General features: G+C 51.1%; 3 protein-coding genes across 3 annotated transcripts; 1 reads left to right on the top strand and 2 right to left on the bottom strand.

Annotated features, from left to right (window-relative positions):
• Positions 1-448: 448 nt before the first annotated feature.
• On the top strand, positions 449-3,884 carry tigara (TP53 induced glycolysis regulatory phosphatase a). Its single transcript, XM_003967027.2, has 6 exons — positions 449-570; positions 1,170-1,207; positions 1,289-1,410; positions 1,481-1,558; positions 1,633-1,743; positions 2,610-3,884. The coding sequence occupies exons 1-6, from the start codon at positions 452-454 to the stop codon at positions 2,991-2,993; spliced, it is 852 nt and encodes a 283-aa protein (XP_003967076.2). The 5' UTR covers positions 449-451; the 3' UTR covers positions 2,994-3,884.
• Positions 3,885-4,510: 626 nt separating this feature from the next.
• Positions 4,511-5,982, bottom strand: LOC105416871 (fibroblast growth factor 23-like). Its single transcript, XM_011606834.2, has 3 exons — positions 5,455-5,982; positions 5,158-5,261; positions 4,511-5,078 (listed from the first exon to the last, which is right to left on the bottom strand). Exons 1-3 carry the CDS (start codon positions 5,636-5,638, stop codon positions 4,656-4,658), a joined length of 711 nt encoding a protein of 236 aa, XP_011605136.1. The 5' UTR covers positions 5,639-5,982; the 3' UTR covers positions 4,511-4,655.
• A 2,929-nt stretch (positions 5,983-8,911) lies between these two features.
• Positions 8,912-16,213, bottom strand: LOC101068831 (fibroblast growth factor 6). Its single transcript, XM_003966997.2, has 3 exons — positions 12,727-16,213; positions 11,977-12,080; positions 8,912-10,415 (listed from the first exon to the last, which is right to left on the bottom strand). The coding sequence occupies exons 1-3, from the start codon at positions 13,070-13,072 to the stop codon at positions 10,239-10,241; spliced, it is 627 nt and encodes a 208-aa protein (XP_003967046.1). The 5' UTR covers positions 13,073-16,213; the 3' UTR covers positions 8,912-10,238.
• Between the last annotated feature and the right edge of the window lie 9 nt (positions 16,214-16,222).

Below are 16,222 nucleotides of genomic sequence, written 5' to 3'. Positions count from 1 at the left end.
CTGCTGGCCCATTGGAGGAGTGCAAAAAGCTTCCAGCACCTGGTATTCCCAGGTGTCTCCCATCCGTTCTCAGGGTGGTATGGCCGTAAGCGAGAGCTGAGGCTGTTTAAGGCCTCTTTAAATGCACCAGTCACCATTTAACAGCGTCACCGTCCCCAAAAGTTCCAACATTAACAGCGTCTTTACCCGCATCCATTCAACACGTCTTTTCACGCCACGCGCGTTGCTTTGGCCACATTGAAGCGCAAGACTGTGTCCTCACCGCAGTCGATTGTCCTCAAAAGGCCATTTTCTTGCATATGAGTAAAAAGTATTATTTCAAAATTTCACTAAATTACGGTTAGTAATTAGTAACGAATTTAAAATCGTCGATGTGACTTGCATACAGTTGTTATGGTGTGTGACATTTGCACGTCCATACAGTTTATACACTAAATCTAAATATAAAGTCATGCGCGGTTTATTCTGGGCCACCTCGTGGGTCACTCCCGAGCTGGTTCTGGTGGCCGTGCGAGCGCTCAACTTCACCAGTATGAAAGTGCTCAAACTCGGCTTAACCCTGGTTCGACAGTAAGTGTTGCTGGCCCACATGCACGAGGGCATGTTGTTGTGCACGTCGCTCCTCGTACAAATACAGTTTTACAAGTTTTTACAAGCAGCTTCGCGCTATTTTCTGGCTGAATGTTGGTTTGGGGATTTATGCGCGTGGTTAATGATAAATGCGTGGACGGCCATTCTGTTTCTTCGACTTTGAAAGAAAATCTTTTACGCCGAGCAAATGTTGCAGTCACTTTAAAACCTAAATTCAGCGGCTTTTTGTGCAACACGGGCGTCACACTGAGTCGGGACAGAGGTAGAATAGCGGTGTCCCGAGGTGTCCTCAATCACGAGAAGCTTTTAAGAATGTAAAAAACACGCATGCGAGTTATTAGGCATGTCCCCTCTTAGGCCAGGTTCCTCAAACAATTTAAATAAATAAAATAAAAAGCAGAATTTCCAGCTGTCGCTGTTTGTGCGGCGCCATTTCTGTGTTGTAGTACCCCAAAGTGGCCACCAGGGTCACTAAGATGGCATCGAACCATTTTGTTATTGATTTCTTTACTTTTAAAAAGTGAATAATCAGTGATAATATTAATAGAACACTGGTGTTTTTTTTGTTTTACCTGCAGTGGGGAAACTCAATACAACAAAGAAGGTTTGCTCCAAGGTAGTGTTTCCCACATTGACAGATCAGTAACATGCTTGCTCTGGTTTATCCTTTATACCTTTATTTCTGTCCTCCACGCAGGCCAGACCATTGATTCCGGCTTATCTGAGATCGGGCTGCAGCAGGCGGAGGCTGCAGGCCGCTACCTTAAAGACGTGCTCTTCAGCAACGTGTTCGTCAGCGACATGCTGCGCGCCCGACAGGTGCCGTTTTGAACTTTACACTCCCTTAAACCCCCTTAATCTTTAACGTAACGAGATGTGTTTCTTCCAGACGGCCGAAGCAATAATGAGGCAGAACCGCAGCTGCTGTGGGCTGCGGATGGTGTGTGACCCGCTGCTTAAAGAGAGGGTGAGAACAATACTCTTATATAATAAGAATAATGCTAATATACTCACAATGTAACATGATCTGTTTTATACTAGAGTTTTGGAATAGCAGAAGGAGGTCATATAAAGGATGTGAGAGAGATGGCCAAGGCAGCTGGGCAGACATTTCCAGATTTCACCCCTCCAGAGGGGGAGACCCAAGATCAGGTGACCTCTGATTAGCATTCCTCTTTTCATAAGATCAACTAATAAGAACAATTATGGCAGAAAAACTACTAAAACTGGAGACTAATGGCTGCAGATTCCGCTCGGCGCCGTCCTGGACGTGTGTGTTCTGCATGGTCCGTCCCAACCTCCCCATAGCGCAACACACGCCTCCCGCCGCTAGGGGGCAGAACACCCTCATCCACAGTTATGCATCCGCACGACTAAATTACTCGATGACCTCTCGGAGGTTCTGGTCCCAGTCAGGTGACTCGAACGTCTCTTCTGCTGTCAGCTCTCTGTAGTTGTCACTGTGCTTAATTAAAGGTTAATTAAGGTTGCTTATGAGGTTTTTTTCCCAAGTTAGGCAGCTGCCATTATTAATGGTTGTAAAATAAGAAAAAAAATAGGCAAGTTTGGGGGCTAAATTCATGCAAAAACATGTTTCCCAAAGCCCCATTAATCATAAACCAGTCGTATTTCTAACACATTGCCCTCGAGAAACAAATGTGTTGAAGAGTTTGACGTAGGACGTGGCCTGGTCCCAAGTCACCGGAGCCATTCAGGGCAAAGGGCGGGAGCTAGAGCGCCACCTGGAGGCTAGGTGTGCACGCCGCTGCTTTGGGAGGACACTGTGTGGCAACAGGCACCTCTCGGCATCATCGTTTACACCTCGGCTTGGACGTTAACTTTGCTCAATCGGGCCTCGTGATCAGGGAGCCCCCCCCCCCCCCCCCAGCTGGCGTCACGGCTTCCTGCGTGACTTCCTGAGAAGTTTAACTTTAATCCATCACAGTTTCACGTCCTCGCGTTTCGTAATGGAAAACAGGGACCGGAGTTCGTGACTGATTTTTTTCTGCTCCCGCCAGGTGAAGGAGCGGGTCGAGAGGTTCCTGGATAAAACGCTCCGGCGGATCTGGGACGAGCGCCGGCGTGACGGCGGCGAGGACGACCGCGGCGAGCGCGCCCCGGCAGAAGCGCCTCCTGACGAAGGAACGGCAGAGGACGGGGTCAGGGGCACCCCGCTCCACGCTCTGGTGGTCACGCACGGCGCGTACATGTGCGTGGCCGCGCGTTACTTTGTAGAGGAACTACGTTGCCCTTTGCCCCCCGGGTCTGACAAGGCGGCCATGTTGTCCATCAGCCCCAACACGGGTCTGTGTCGCTTCATACTCACCCTGAGGAAAGAGGAGGGCGGCGTGGAGCTGTCACACGTCCGCTGTGTGTTCATGCACAGACGTGATCATATTTGAAGCCTTTAACGTGAACTCGTTGTTATAACATCTCGGGGCGTTATAACTCTGTTATAACGGCTTCTGTTGAACTCCTTCCTTTGTGCCTGAGAGCGCCGTCATCGCCGCTTTGGTCTCGTCTGGCTGTTGATTACACTAAACGGGGGCAGCTTCGCACACTAATGACTCCGTCCTTCTATTTTTACCCACCGGAAGTTTGTGGATGTTACGCACAGAACAGAACTGGAACATGTCAGAAATCAGTGACTGTGTCGCTGTTGTTGTTTTAGGAGCAGCGACAAGGGCAACAAGGACAAACCGGAGACCGGGCAGCATGCGCACACGCTCCTTTATGACTATGACTCCAGGCAAAATCCGTTAGAATGTAAAAGACAAAGAAGAAGATCACTGTTTTCTCTTTATTACAGAGAGTTTGGGGAGAATCCCTGGAGCCCGAGCTAAAGTGTAATAGCTGGTGTATAACCAATGTACAGTACAAGGCTTGTCATAAGAAAATAGGTGTTATATGTTAGTTATTTGTCTGATATAAATTTCCCGCGCTGTGCTGGTCGTCTCTTCGTGTTGAAACCAATGTCCTTATGTTGGATTTGTTATTTGGACGTTGTGTGTCCAGGTCCAATATTTGTCTGTTATATAACCGACCGGTTGTGTGTAATAACCAGCAGGTTTTTGTGACATTTCCTCTAACAGCCGCTCCTGAACGCAGCCTGTTTTTGTCCAACGCTGGGTCCAAAATGGGCCGCGGAAATCTCTGGTTTGCTCCAAGAATACAGGCAGGTAGTTCCCAAAATAGCTCAGATTTATTTATTTACACCAGAAAGGACACAATACGAAATATATAAATAATAAACCAGAAGGAAGGAAGTCATTAAAGCCGTCCCAATAAATAAATACATTTGTGTCGCTGTTGCTGTGGGTGTCCTGCACCTGACATGATTCGGTTGGCTGCATTCCTTTATTGTTGGTTTAAAATGACCGTTCAACATTCTATTAACTACTTTCTCCCCTATAAATATTTATAAACGCTCCCCAGGTTACACATTCATGCATATGCAAAACAAACATTGCCACATCTGGCTCAGGGTTTAAAATTTAACTAAAAAAGGGGTTAAAGGACAGCAGGACATGGGTCCAGAGTGGCTGGACGAAGGTTCTCAGGAGACTCAGCGTGGTTCCCCTGGCTCCCCTGGTTCCCCTCGGCTCCCCTGGCTCCCCTGGTTCCCCTGGCTCCCCTGGTTCCCCTGGTTCCCCTGGCTCCCCTGTTCCCCTGGCTCCCCTGGCTCCCCTGGTTCCCCTGGCTCCCCTGTTTCCCCTGGCTCCCCTGGCTCCCCTGTTCCCCTGGTTCCCCTTGTTCCCCTGGCTCCCCTGGTTCCCCTGGCTCCCCTGGTTCCCCTGGCTCCCCTGGTTCCCCTTGTTCCCCTGGCTCCCCTGGCTCCCCTGGTTCCCCTGGCTCCCCTGGTTCCCCTGGCTCCCCTGGCTCCCCTGGCTCCCCTGGTTCCCCTGGCTCCCCTGTTCCCCTGGTTCCCCTGGCTCCCCTGGTTCCCCTGGCTCCCCTGGCTCCCCTGGCTCCCCTGGCTCCCCTGGCTCCCCTGGCTCCTCTGTCTTCGGTCAGAACCGACCCGCGTCTCCGCATCTCCACCTCTCCGGAATGAGTCCGCTATCTCAGTCTTGGTCCGGCCGGTCAGCAATGTTAGTCTTGATGGGGCTGACGGGTTGCCCGTTGGACTGCAACACCCGCAGGGGGTCGTCGCAGGAGTTGATGGTCTCCTTGGAGACGGCGCCAGCTTGATCCTGTTCGGGCGGCCTGTGATCCGAACCTGTGGGCTCCTTGGCAGAATGTGAGGGGTCCGCCTGGGACCTCAGGGGATCAGAGGGGTTCACGTCGTGGCTCCGCCGTCCTCTCTTCAACAGGAGCCTCTCCCACTGGGCCGAGGGGGTTTGGGGCTGGTTCTGACCAACCACTCGCAGCCGGCCTCGCTCCAGTTTGAGGAGCTGCCCCCCGCTTACGGAATAAAAGACTTGATAGGGGGTGTCCAGGTGCAACCAAATGCGCTGGAAGAGGCAGTCTTCTCCGTTCTTTAGCTTCTGACGGGTGGGAAAAGAGACACGGACTCAGGTTTACTCGTTTTCCCTCCGGGCGGCGACGAGGCTGCTTGATACTTACTGAGTGGTACCGCTGCCCCTTCGAGTCCAGACAGAGGAAGCGCCTTTTTTGCAAATTGAATATGAGCACGAAGTTGCTGGTCTCCGTCTTCAGGGGCAGAATCACTGTTGGGAAACAGGTTTGGAATCATCAGTTAAAGTGGAGCTGCAGCTCCCGTTGGTGCCTCCTTATCTGCGGCGTGTAAATATTTGAAGAAGCCGGCGCTGATTTGAGCTTTAATGGCTTCTACGACCAGCGCAGAGCAAATTTGGGAGGTCAGTTTGATGTGGTGGGGAGAGAAGATGCTGTCAGACTTACTCAAAAACGGGCTGTGGATGCCCTTCTTCTCCGACCGGGAGAATCCCGACCAGGAGCGCTGTTTGACTGGCGACGTCCTCCGGGGCTGCAAGTGCGGCTCTGGGTCCTGGGGCCTCATGGTACAATCCAGCGGGACAAACAATCGGACGGCGACCAGGATGAATGAGAGGAAAGCCGCTTGCATGGTCGACAGGAGCGCTGGATTGCTTCGATCTCTCCTCGGCAGCAGAAACGTTCCGACTGTTGCGATGCAGCTTCTGCAGGAGGAGAAAGTCCAGCGGCTCTATTTAAACTGGGGGTCAGTAAACTGGCTCACTCATGGGCTCATTTGAATAACTCAATGGTCACTGATGCAGGAGGAATTCCTGGGACTCGCACTGATTAAACACGGTTTCCGATGAAGGCGGCATCTTTCCTGGCTGAGAACTGGGATGGTCGGGAAGCAGAGCCCTCAAGGATGAGGAGCACCGGGAGGCCCGAGGGGGTCAGGCTCCACCTGTCGCGTTCATTTACTCACACCGGTCCAAATCAATCATCTTTTCAAGGCTCTAGTGGGATGTTTCAATCATCGGATTCATTAATTAATGTGGAATATTAGTTGGTTTCATCGTCTCAAACGTCAGGATTTGTTGGCAGCTCCATGAACTGGAAACTGTGATATTTAAATGTGAGCAAAGTTTAAATTTGTTTAGATTTCTGGTAATAATGTAATTTATAGAAGCAGTAATATAGCAATATGCTGCTACTTCACTGACCTCGGTCGGTAACTAATTAGCTGTGAACTTGGCAAAGAGATCTCTTTAAATTTGAACGTCTCGATCTGCTCTTGAGCAAATTCCTATTTCTGATGCTTGAGAGAAGCTGAGGGGTTGAAGGTTTCAGCCCCGGAGCCACACGTGACCCTTACGTAACCTTCAGCCATTTAGGAGCCGTTCGAGAAACTCTTCAGGAGTCACAACTGTGAGCCAAGAGAGTCAGAGATGTTCCGATTGCTGGAAGGAACATTGGGGAACGTTCAAGGTCGCACGAGGCAACTTTCCTTTATAGCTCCATTATTTACAAATGAGTTCTCAAAGCTTCCGTGGAAAAGCCGTTGCAGCCAGCGTTGGAAAAGGGGGCCGGTGCGTTTTGAACTGACCTTTGTCATGTGGGCAGAGTTTCAGGGCCTTTTCGTCGGCGTGTTGACCCGCCGGAGGTACGATGGTGCTGCATGTGGCAACTGCAAAGCTGCCAAACGCTCGTCCGCCGGGGCAGGTTCCTGCCGTTTTGGTTGACATTCAGAAGGTGACATTGACTCTAAAGTTGCAGCTGCTAGGACATATTTTAAGGAGAATGCGACTATTAATTCAGTGTGAACAGAACGGTTCCGCGATGCACGTTGGCAGTTTATTGAAATATATTGTGATGTTGCCTCTCATCTCCATTTTATTGTATTTCACGACTAAGTGTATGTAATTATATCCGGCTCATCAGTTTGCACCGCCTATTACACTTTAACCTGATCATTTTAGCTTATTAATCACACCGATCGCAGCCAATCAGCTGTGTTCCCAGTTTCCACCACAGGGGGGCGCTACAGGCCGTGGTTAATTGACAATGACGCTGACTTTTGCTGATACAAAAGTTGTCCAGGTTCTCTTAGAAATATGGTTTCAGCCACGTAACGTGGCCTACCTTTACCCCATATTATTACTTTCTAACTTTTGATGCATCTCGATGAAACAGGGCAGCATTAATTTACGCATTTATTTGCATTTCACGACCCGATTCACAGGGATTCAAGAAGAAACGGCTGCAAAGGCCACGGGACGTTGGTTCGAGGCTCAGAGGGAAGTGACAGGCAGGAGGCGTCAGGAACAACGGCAGCTTTTATAAAACATCTTTTATTATCATCTCAGGAATACAGTTGACTGCTGTGCACAGCACATACGTACAAAAATAAAAGGAAAACCATTTGTAATATAGTATTTCACTTAATCATCATCATATCTTTTATTTTTTTTCCCAGAAACAAATGATTGGAGAAGTCTGTTGTTTCAAACTAATTTACAATCATTTCAATAATCGGAACTAAGGCAGAAGGTGAGGTATATGTTAAAAAAGAGGAAGGGGACTCAGAGGAAGCACTCTCCCCTCAGGGCAGGAATAGAAAACTGAGAGAAACACAAAGGCTGCTGGCACACAGGGACACACACACACACGCACGCACGCACACACACACACACACTGATCCCACATCCAGCTCCCTGTGAACCAACACATGTAAAAACAGCTGAACAGGTATGAGAAGGACAAGAAAACCAACAGGAGTAACACAGTTTGTCCATTCGGAGCTCAAAGATGCATCGTAAAGAAGCTTGAATCAGCTTTTCTCCTTAAAGTCCACTCTGCTTCTCACCCCCCACCCCCCACCCCCCACCCCACCCCGCCCCCCCAATGAAAACCTTTTTTATTTCCTGCTGCAAAACAACCTCATGCAATAGTTGTTGAGCTTGTAACAAAGTATTATTGGCTTTAAATCGTCCAGCTGACAACAAGCTAAGTGACATTTGGTATAAACAACATCAGCAGGCTCGGGGGGGGGGGGGGGCAGGGGGGGCAGAGTCTCGCCTCTCCTCGCGGGGTCCAGAAATGACGTCCGGCGGCGCGACAAAATAAGAGCAAGAAGTTTTTGTTGCTTTTGAAGAACACAAAGGAAACGAAAGGAACGACGTCGATATTTCTCCCCCGGAACGGCGTCCCGGGGGGGGTCAAACCTCACAGTATTCGACCTGTCTCAACTTTCCCCACCGTGGAAGCCCGGGATTGTGTTTTCGGATGTCCAGCTCGTCCCCCCCCCCACACACCCCTCTGACGTCCCTCCTCCTCCCCACGTCTTCGTCCTCTCCCGTGAGGAGAGGTCAGCACGTCAGACCTGATATTCCTGACTCTGACGCCATCCGGCCCGTTGCTTTGGCAGAAACGGAACATGACAGCCGCACGCACACACACACACACACACACACGCGCACACACACACACACACACACACACACACACGCACAGTCTGACCACATTTGTCTCTGCTACTGGACAGTTTAAAGGGTGCGTAAAGCAGCGCTCAGAGACGGGCAGGAGGTCAGACACACTCACAACACGCTACCTTCTTCAACCCCCCCCCCCCCCCCAAAGGGGGGAGGTGACCGAAATAAAAGACGCAGAGATTCATCTCGGACTCATCCACCCCCCTCCCCCATGACCTCGGCTCAGAAACGGCGAATCCCAGAGCTTTGCCCCGGCCCTCTGATGCCCCCCAGGCTGACGCTCGGCTCTCGTTTAGTCCGCATCCTCTTTAAGTCAAACAAACAAACAACCAGGTCACGTGCGGAGTCCCACTAAATCACCGCCGCTACCTTCAGCTCTGCCCCCCCCCCCTCCCCATCCTCACCCCCCCCACCCCCCCACCCCCCCAGGAGAGCATGCAGTTGTTGGATTCAAGTATGGTATGCTGCACACACCAAGCCGGGCTAAACATTGTAAATATAACCCTTTGGTTCAGCGCTCTTTTACACTGGGAAACCATAAATGGATCAATAATCGATGCGATCCACGCCGCCTTGGCGGGCCGAACCGACCCGCTGGGTCCCCCCGCTGCTGCCAGGGGGCCCGAACCGACCCGCTGGGTCCCCCCGCCGCTGCCAGGGGGGCCGAACCGACCCGCTGGGTCCCCCCGCCGCTGCCAGGGGGGCCGAACCGCTCGCACCGCATCCCACAATGGAACCACAAACACCAAATGATCCGAAGCACAAAAAAAAAAAACCACAACAAAACCCAGCGTCGCTCCCGCTGGATGGGGGCGGAGCCTAACCTCGGGGAAACGGACGGCACCTTTCAGCCTCCCACGGCCAGAAATGAAAATCAAACCTGGTTATTTCAACTCTATCCTGTAAGTAAATGCATGCCCACACATTATGACACACTCAAACACTCCCGGCCCGCTCAGAGGGCTGCCAGACCGGCGAAAGTCCACCCCGGGATTGTCAAAAGGTTCCTCAGACATTATTCGGATGGGTGTGCGGCGCTAAATCTAGCCATCCAAATTAGCAAGAGGCTCCACTGGGTCCTGTGCATCATAGAGTCTCAATTACTTAATTGATCTATTTATGGAAAGAAAATGAAGTACAGAAACCTCTGGCCCTCTAGGAATTGGGCTGAAGCCCCCCCGCTGGTGCCTGAGGGAGTGATGACTAGCCTTTCGTTCCTATTTCTGACTCGAGCACCACATTTCTCACATGCTAGGGGCAGGGGCCCGCACGTAGGTATTCAAGGCACCGCCACCTCGTGACGAAGCAGGCGAGAGCCGACCGCCATGTTTGCGAGTTCGCCCCCGTCGCCCTGCGGCCGCGCAGGCGTTTGCGCGCGGGAGGTGGCCAAGCTAACTCGGATAAATGAACCTGAAGATTTCCCAGGATACGGTGCTCTGAGGTAATAAAGTATCCAGTTGAGCTTCATCAGGACGGGCCGTCGGCCACCCAGCGCCCGCCAAAACCAAGGGGGCAAATAAGGTTTCTCCACCCTCGTCACGTCACCCAATGATGAGAATCGTAAAAGCAGCAGAGAATGGCGTTAGCTACCCAAGCTACCCAAATATACATATAAAGTTTGAATAAATACTATCAGATATAGCTGTTTTTCTCTCCTTTACAGTCCACTTTGTCGTCTGGGCTTCCGACGCACGTATATTATGTTACCTGGGAAATAATCCACATGTGCAAATCAAGGTCGTTATTGCCAGTCCTTGCTCGTCATATTCTGGGGAGGAAGTGCGTTACAGTCATGGCAGTGGTGGCCTTGTTGCCCCTCTTGACGCGGCCATGCTTGCTGAGCGCGATGTAGGAGCCTCTGTAAGCCAGCGACTCGTAGGCGTTGTAGTTGTTGGCCAGCAGGCTCTCCTTGAACTTGCACTCGTCGTGGAAGACTGTCTGGAGGGGACAAAGAGAGGACGCAGGTTTTAACGGGCCCAGGTTTGTTCTGTTCGAGCGCCTCTTCAGCCATTTAACATCAACCAGTCGTTGGGATGAATTAGCGTTTGTGGATTTTAGGTTATAAATGAGATAATAATCGATGATACCTGCAATGTTGGATCACAAACAACTACAATGAACACTCCCCCCCCCCTCCCAAGTGTGCAGAAGGTCATTTAAACTCTAACTGCACATTAAATCCGTCATTCTGACACGTGCACGTTAGAATCTAAGGTTCGCAGTCGCATTTTCGAAAAGAAAAGGAGCAAATCTTTAGATCAAGGCGCCGAAAGCGTCGCAACATAAACGTGTGATTGACGCTGATCCGTCCAGATGCTTCTGTAAGCACAGCGTTCGCCACCAGAGCCGCAGACCCCCCCCCCCCCCAACGAGAGGCCATGTGGCCTAATTCAATCTCTTATCGGATCATCGCCGCGCTCTCAAGCTAACGCTTCATCACTCAGGACCAGATAGCCAACTCACATTCTGTCTGTCAAATATGTTGGCCACAACAAGCAAAGCAGCAGCCATGTGTCAACGGGGGCTCCGCCAAACACAAGACCCCCCCCCCCAGCAGTCACCCGTTAAGCTGTTGTAGCTACAGACACACGAAGGGGCTCAGTTCTATAGAATAATCCAGCTTTGGGACGATGAGGATGAAACTCTTGCCGCCTTTTTTTGATCAGGATTTGCACTTAATGCTAAGGAGGGCGACTTCAGCTGCCTTCACGATACCGCGAAGAAGCTGGTGTCTGGCCATCGGCCCGTTGCATGCTGGGAAAATGCTCCACCGGCCCGTTGCATGCTGGGAAAGTGCTCCGCCAACGTCACTTTAACCCCTTGAAACAGTCGAGCCTCATCACAGGAGGACAAACGTCACGTTCCCTGTTTCACCACGTCTGCACGCGTCACCTATCGAATAATGGAAGCGTCTTTACAAGACTAGCAAACCCGCGTAGATGCTAATCTTTTCAAGTTGGGGGGGGGGGGGCGGCGTAGGTGCTTTCATTTGCCCCATTTTTGATTTACAAAGGACAAAAATTAAAAAAGCAAGAAAGAAATGCAGTGATGGAGGGGAAAGAGGTGGTGTGTGCGAGTGTGTGTGTGTGTGTGTGTGTGCGTGTGTGTGTGTGTGTGTGTTGACACATGTGACATTCACGGCCCTGCAAAGTAAGCACTTTGCCCTTAAAAATCAATTCCCAGCTCTTGCTGACAGGTTTCTCTGCGTCAGGGGGTTTCCCCTCCCTCCCTCCCTCCCTCCCTCTCTCGCTCGCGCGCTTTCTCACACACGCACACGCATTTGCATCTGTTAAGCTCATCACTATTTGCCACCAGGCCCAACAACATACGGGCTTTAAATAGAGATCCAAAAATTCCCTGGAAATGAAGATATCGGGGCTATGGCGTTTTCTTTCCATCTTCTTTGTTTTGGGGGGGGGGGGGGGGGGGGGGGGGGGGTTCACCGGGAGTCCATTAACATTCAGTGCTGGACAGTAAATGAAATGCTGTGCATACCTACCGTTCCGTACAACCTTCCGCGACTGTTCATGGCGACGTAGAGCTCGCTGCTCACCCCGTACAGGGTCACCACCCCCCTCTCCACCGTGGAGATCTCCATCAGACCTGAGACAAGGAAAAGGGATCACGCCAGAGGAAAAAGCTTTCAAAAAAGAAGAGGAATAAGAATCATCCCGGACCGTGACGCGTCTGTCCGTCTCGGAGTGCGCGCGCGCGTGCGTGTGTGTGTGTGCGCGCGCGTGTGTGTCTGCGTCTGTTGGGTGTAACCTTGCAGATTGCTGCGCAGCGTGCGGAGCCTTTGTTCTGCATCTTTCAGCACCGGCTCGCGCTTCCATCCACGCAGACGCGCGCCAATCAAGCGCCTTGTGGTTATGGCAATAATTGCTGTAATTGCGTTGACGCACGCGGTTGTTGGCCCCCGGGCCGCCCTCGGAGGGCTGCGTAAAAATAAGTTGTGTCTAAAAGCGTCCATACATTCATGTCATGGTTGAGCCGTGGGGAGGAGGAGGAGGAGGAGGAGGAGGAGGAGGAGGAAGGGGGTGCAAAGGGGTCCTGATGGATACTTCTTTTCTTTTTAATAGATTTGTCTTTTCCGCGGCGGGAGACATTCAATAATCCCTCGGAGCCGGATGACATACGATCATGCAAATGAATGGAGGGGCAGATGAGCCCCACTCGTCACAGATCCATGCGTATCGACTCGGACTCGCTCTCGCGTCACGTGCATTACATCGGCGGAGGCATAACTCACTGTACTGGTTTTCATTATGTACACCGTTTATCCTGCCGTCGGGGAGGACCTGGAGGTGAAACCCGATGCCCACGTTGCAGTAGAGCCTCCGCACTCTTTTGATGCCCAGCAGATAGTCACTCTCCCAGTTCAGCTCCGGTTTCTCCCCAGAGATCCCCAGCACGGAGCGCGAGAAGAGGGTCTCCCATCGTTTCTCCAGCAAAGTTGCGTTTGTCCTGCCGCTCGGTAGCGGGTACGCGGACACGATCCCCAGCAGAAAGCCCAGGAGAAGCCCCGCGGTCAGCGTCCGGTGCGGCGTGCCGGCCTCGCAGGACATACTGACGAGGAGCCTTTGCGCAACGGCCATCCGGTTTACCTTCGGGCCACGTGGTCAAAATTAATGACCCTAAAAATACCGCTCTTCTTGTTTTGCTTCCTTCGGCATGCCGGCTGAAGGTTATTTTTGGAGCGCAGATCGGGGCTTTGGGCATGAAACGCAAGCCCCGGTGCGGAGAAGGAGAGGAGACGGGAGAGTGCGCGGCGGAGCTGGAGGTGATGGTGATGTTGGTGGTGGTGATTACCATGTTTTGCAGCTCCTCCGCGCCTCTCTCTCTCACACACTCTCTCTGCCTCTCTCTCTTCCTCTCCGTATCTCCCTCCCGGCAAAGAGTTCCGAATAAATCCTCACCGAAATCCCGGCTACAGCCCAGCCGCGACTATCGCATCCCTGGATGACATCACCTCACCGCCGGGACAATGCGAGCGTCGACGGGGCGCTGACAGCGGGGGGAAAAGAGCAACTCTGGGATGAGTTGAGGGCAAAATGACCGTTCTTACGGCTGGGATGGAAGGGGAGAGCGCTTATTGGTGGCGTTCCGCGGCTGTGCTGCGCGATGGGGCCTTGCTCCCAAATTGGGCCGGTGGTCATATGTCTGTCAGGCCGCTTCCTTATTTAGAATGAAGGTGTAAAACCGGGCCCACTTGTCACCGGAGAGCAATGACAGGACTCTTATGGTCTCAGTTATTCCCTGCGACATTCAAGCGGCAAAATCTGCCCCTTTTTTCCGTGATGAAAAATGATCAACTGGAGCAGAAAGCCTGCGGGGCGCACAGCCCCCCCCCCACCCCACCACCCTCGCAGGGTTCAAGGTTCAAGACCTATTTTGTCAGCTTACAGTCACCCTACTGACGTGTCCTTGAGCAACGCACAGACGGAGGCCCGGTGGCATTTAGAATGAAGTATCAAATTTTAACAAGTGCGCCATAAGTCGCGCGTTCGCCCGCGGCGCATTCGTGCGTACTGTGACCGGCACACATGACCAGCGGGCCATTCCCCGCGACACGACAGCCCAGCGTCCCCCTCCGTGTGACAGAGAACACCAGCAGCGCGCACACGCGTCTGCCGGGACGGTGTAGACGCGCACCGGCGCGCTCAGTGGCGCAACGCGGCCGGTGGATGGCGCCATTTCCACGTTCATTCTCACAGCGCGTCATTCAGGCGGGTTTGAGGTACTTTGTGACTTCAAATTTCTGTTGTACTCTGTGAGATGATGTTATTTAGAATATGTAGCATTCACCTGTGATTGGATTTTCATAATTTACTTCGATCTTCCAACGTAACATCTTGCTTCGTGTGGTGAAACTTAAAAAAAACAACACCTCAATGTCATTACAAATCTTTTATTTTGTATAAAATATATTTGGCAACTGTGTTTTTATACACATTCGGATGAAGTAAACTGCGAATCTGATGAGTGTCTTTATGACAACTGAATTTTGCTGCAAAGTGAGAATGAAGACAGGAAGTCTTGTCAGAAAAATGGAGGAAGTGAGATCAAATTCAATGTATATATGGCCTAATTTATCCTCTCCTGTAAAATAAAAATAAAAACATCTCCCTCAGAACAGAAGTGGTTACACGAGACCCCCAAAATGCACTTTTGTCATGACTTCACGGGAAGAAAAAGGAAAACACCAGAGTGAACCGTTTTGACCAGCAGCGTCATGACGACGGAACACAACTCAACTGAAGCTCCATAAACTGGAAGCAGGCAGCAGCTTCCCGCTTGATCAAGGCTAAAGCAGGAAAAGTTCAAATAAATTACGCAAATAACTTATCTTTTTCATCACAACAGCCTCGACCTTTGAACCCCAGAGAAAAACCTTTTAAAAACAGGCTAAATTGTAGTAAAAGCATAAATAAATAAAAGTCTGGAGGAAAATAAAGGTCTGCAAAGGGCACAGGCACTTAAAAATGTCCCTCTTGACCTGTGAACGATATCTACCTGCACAAGAGAAGCAACCCCCCCCCCGTGCTGAAAGCCCAACTTTGGTCTTTCAGGATGTTTGTGCGCTTCCTCAGCCACCGTGGAGGATCACACCTCAGAGAGGTGCGAAGATGAGAGGACCACAACGCAGCAACATACCGCAGGACGTGAGCAGGGCCCACAACGCAGATTATCACGCTCAACAAACAAGAACGCCGCTCACACTCGCTTCACGCGCTGCAATAATATATTACTTATATTAGCCAATGATCCGTGTGGCTGTTCTCGATTGTCACTTCAGAAAATAACGGCGTTCCGGGCAACCAGGGAGGCGTTTGAAGTGGCGTAAGAAAACCTGGTGAAAACCTGAGAAAACAGTCCTGACCTGGATGAGTTGCCTGATGCAGTTACAGTAATAAAATCCCCATAGGGACGTATAGGAAAATATGTATACAGCTTATGTACGTTTATGACAACTGGGGACAAAGCAAAGATTCCTTCTGCTGCTGTACCACACCTTGATTAAAGGTTAGCAGGTGTAAAAACTATCACAGAGTTTGAGAGACGTTGGCGGTAAACACGGAGCGGTCGAAAGAACAACAGTCAAGCAAATCGGAGCGTTTTCATGCTGGTTAGAAAACTCCAAATGGAAAAAAAAAGACGACACGTGTCCAGGCTGGTTCGCTGTTCGTTGCCACGTCTGCGGTAGATCTGTGGCTGCGGCCTGATATGCACCTGCTAAAAAAAATGCAATAACACATCGGCGTGACGACAACAGACGCACTTGCACTTCCTCCTACACTTAAGGAATAAAGAATTCCTTAAACACAAGAGGACGGCACTGACAAAGATGGCCGACCGGTGCGGAAAAGAGACAAAAACACAGGCTGGATCTCTTCAAAGAAAACCAGGAAGAGAAGAAACGTTCATCCCACGTTAAGCACAAGCTGCAATTACAAGGCAGGAAGAACGGAGACGAGTATAAATGAATAGGAGAGTAACTACAGAGTGACACACACACACACGCCGACAGGAGCTCTGGCTGGTCGCCGCTGACAACGGTTAAACCTACACGACGACTGTACGCCTGTAGTCCGACAACCTGAGGAAAAACTGGGGGGAAAAAAAGCAGAAGAACCAGCAAAGACTGAAGAATGCAACAACATCACAGGGAGAAAATACCACAGCTGACCTTGGCACACACACACACACACACACACACACCCACACCCACACACACACACACATGC

Source organism: Takifugu rubripes, chromosome 9, assembly GCF_901000725.2.
Source record: "Takifugu rubripes chromosome 9, fTakRub1.2, whole genome shotgun sequence".
In the NCBI taxonomy this organism is placed as follows: Eukaryota; Metazoa; Chordata; class Actinopteri; order Tetraodontiformes; family Tetraodontidae; genus Takifugu; species Takifugu rubripes.
Note: the sequence above shows the minus strand (reverse complement) of the source record. Positions and strands in the feature narration are given on the sequence as shown.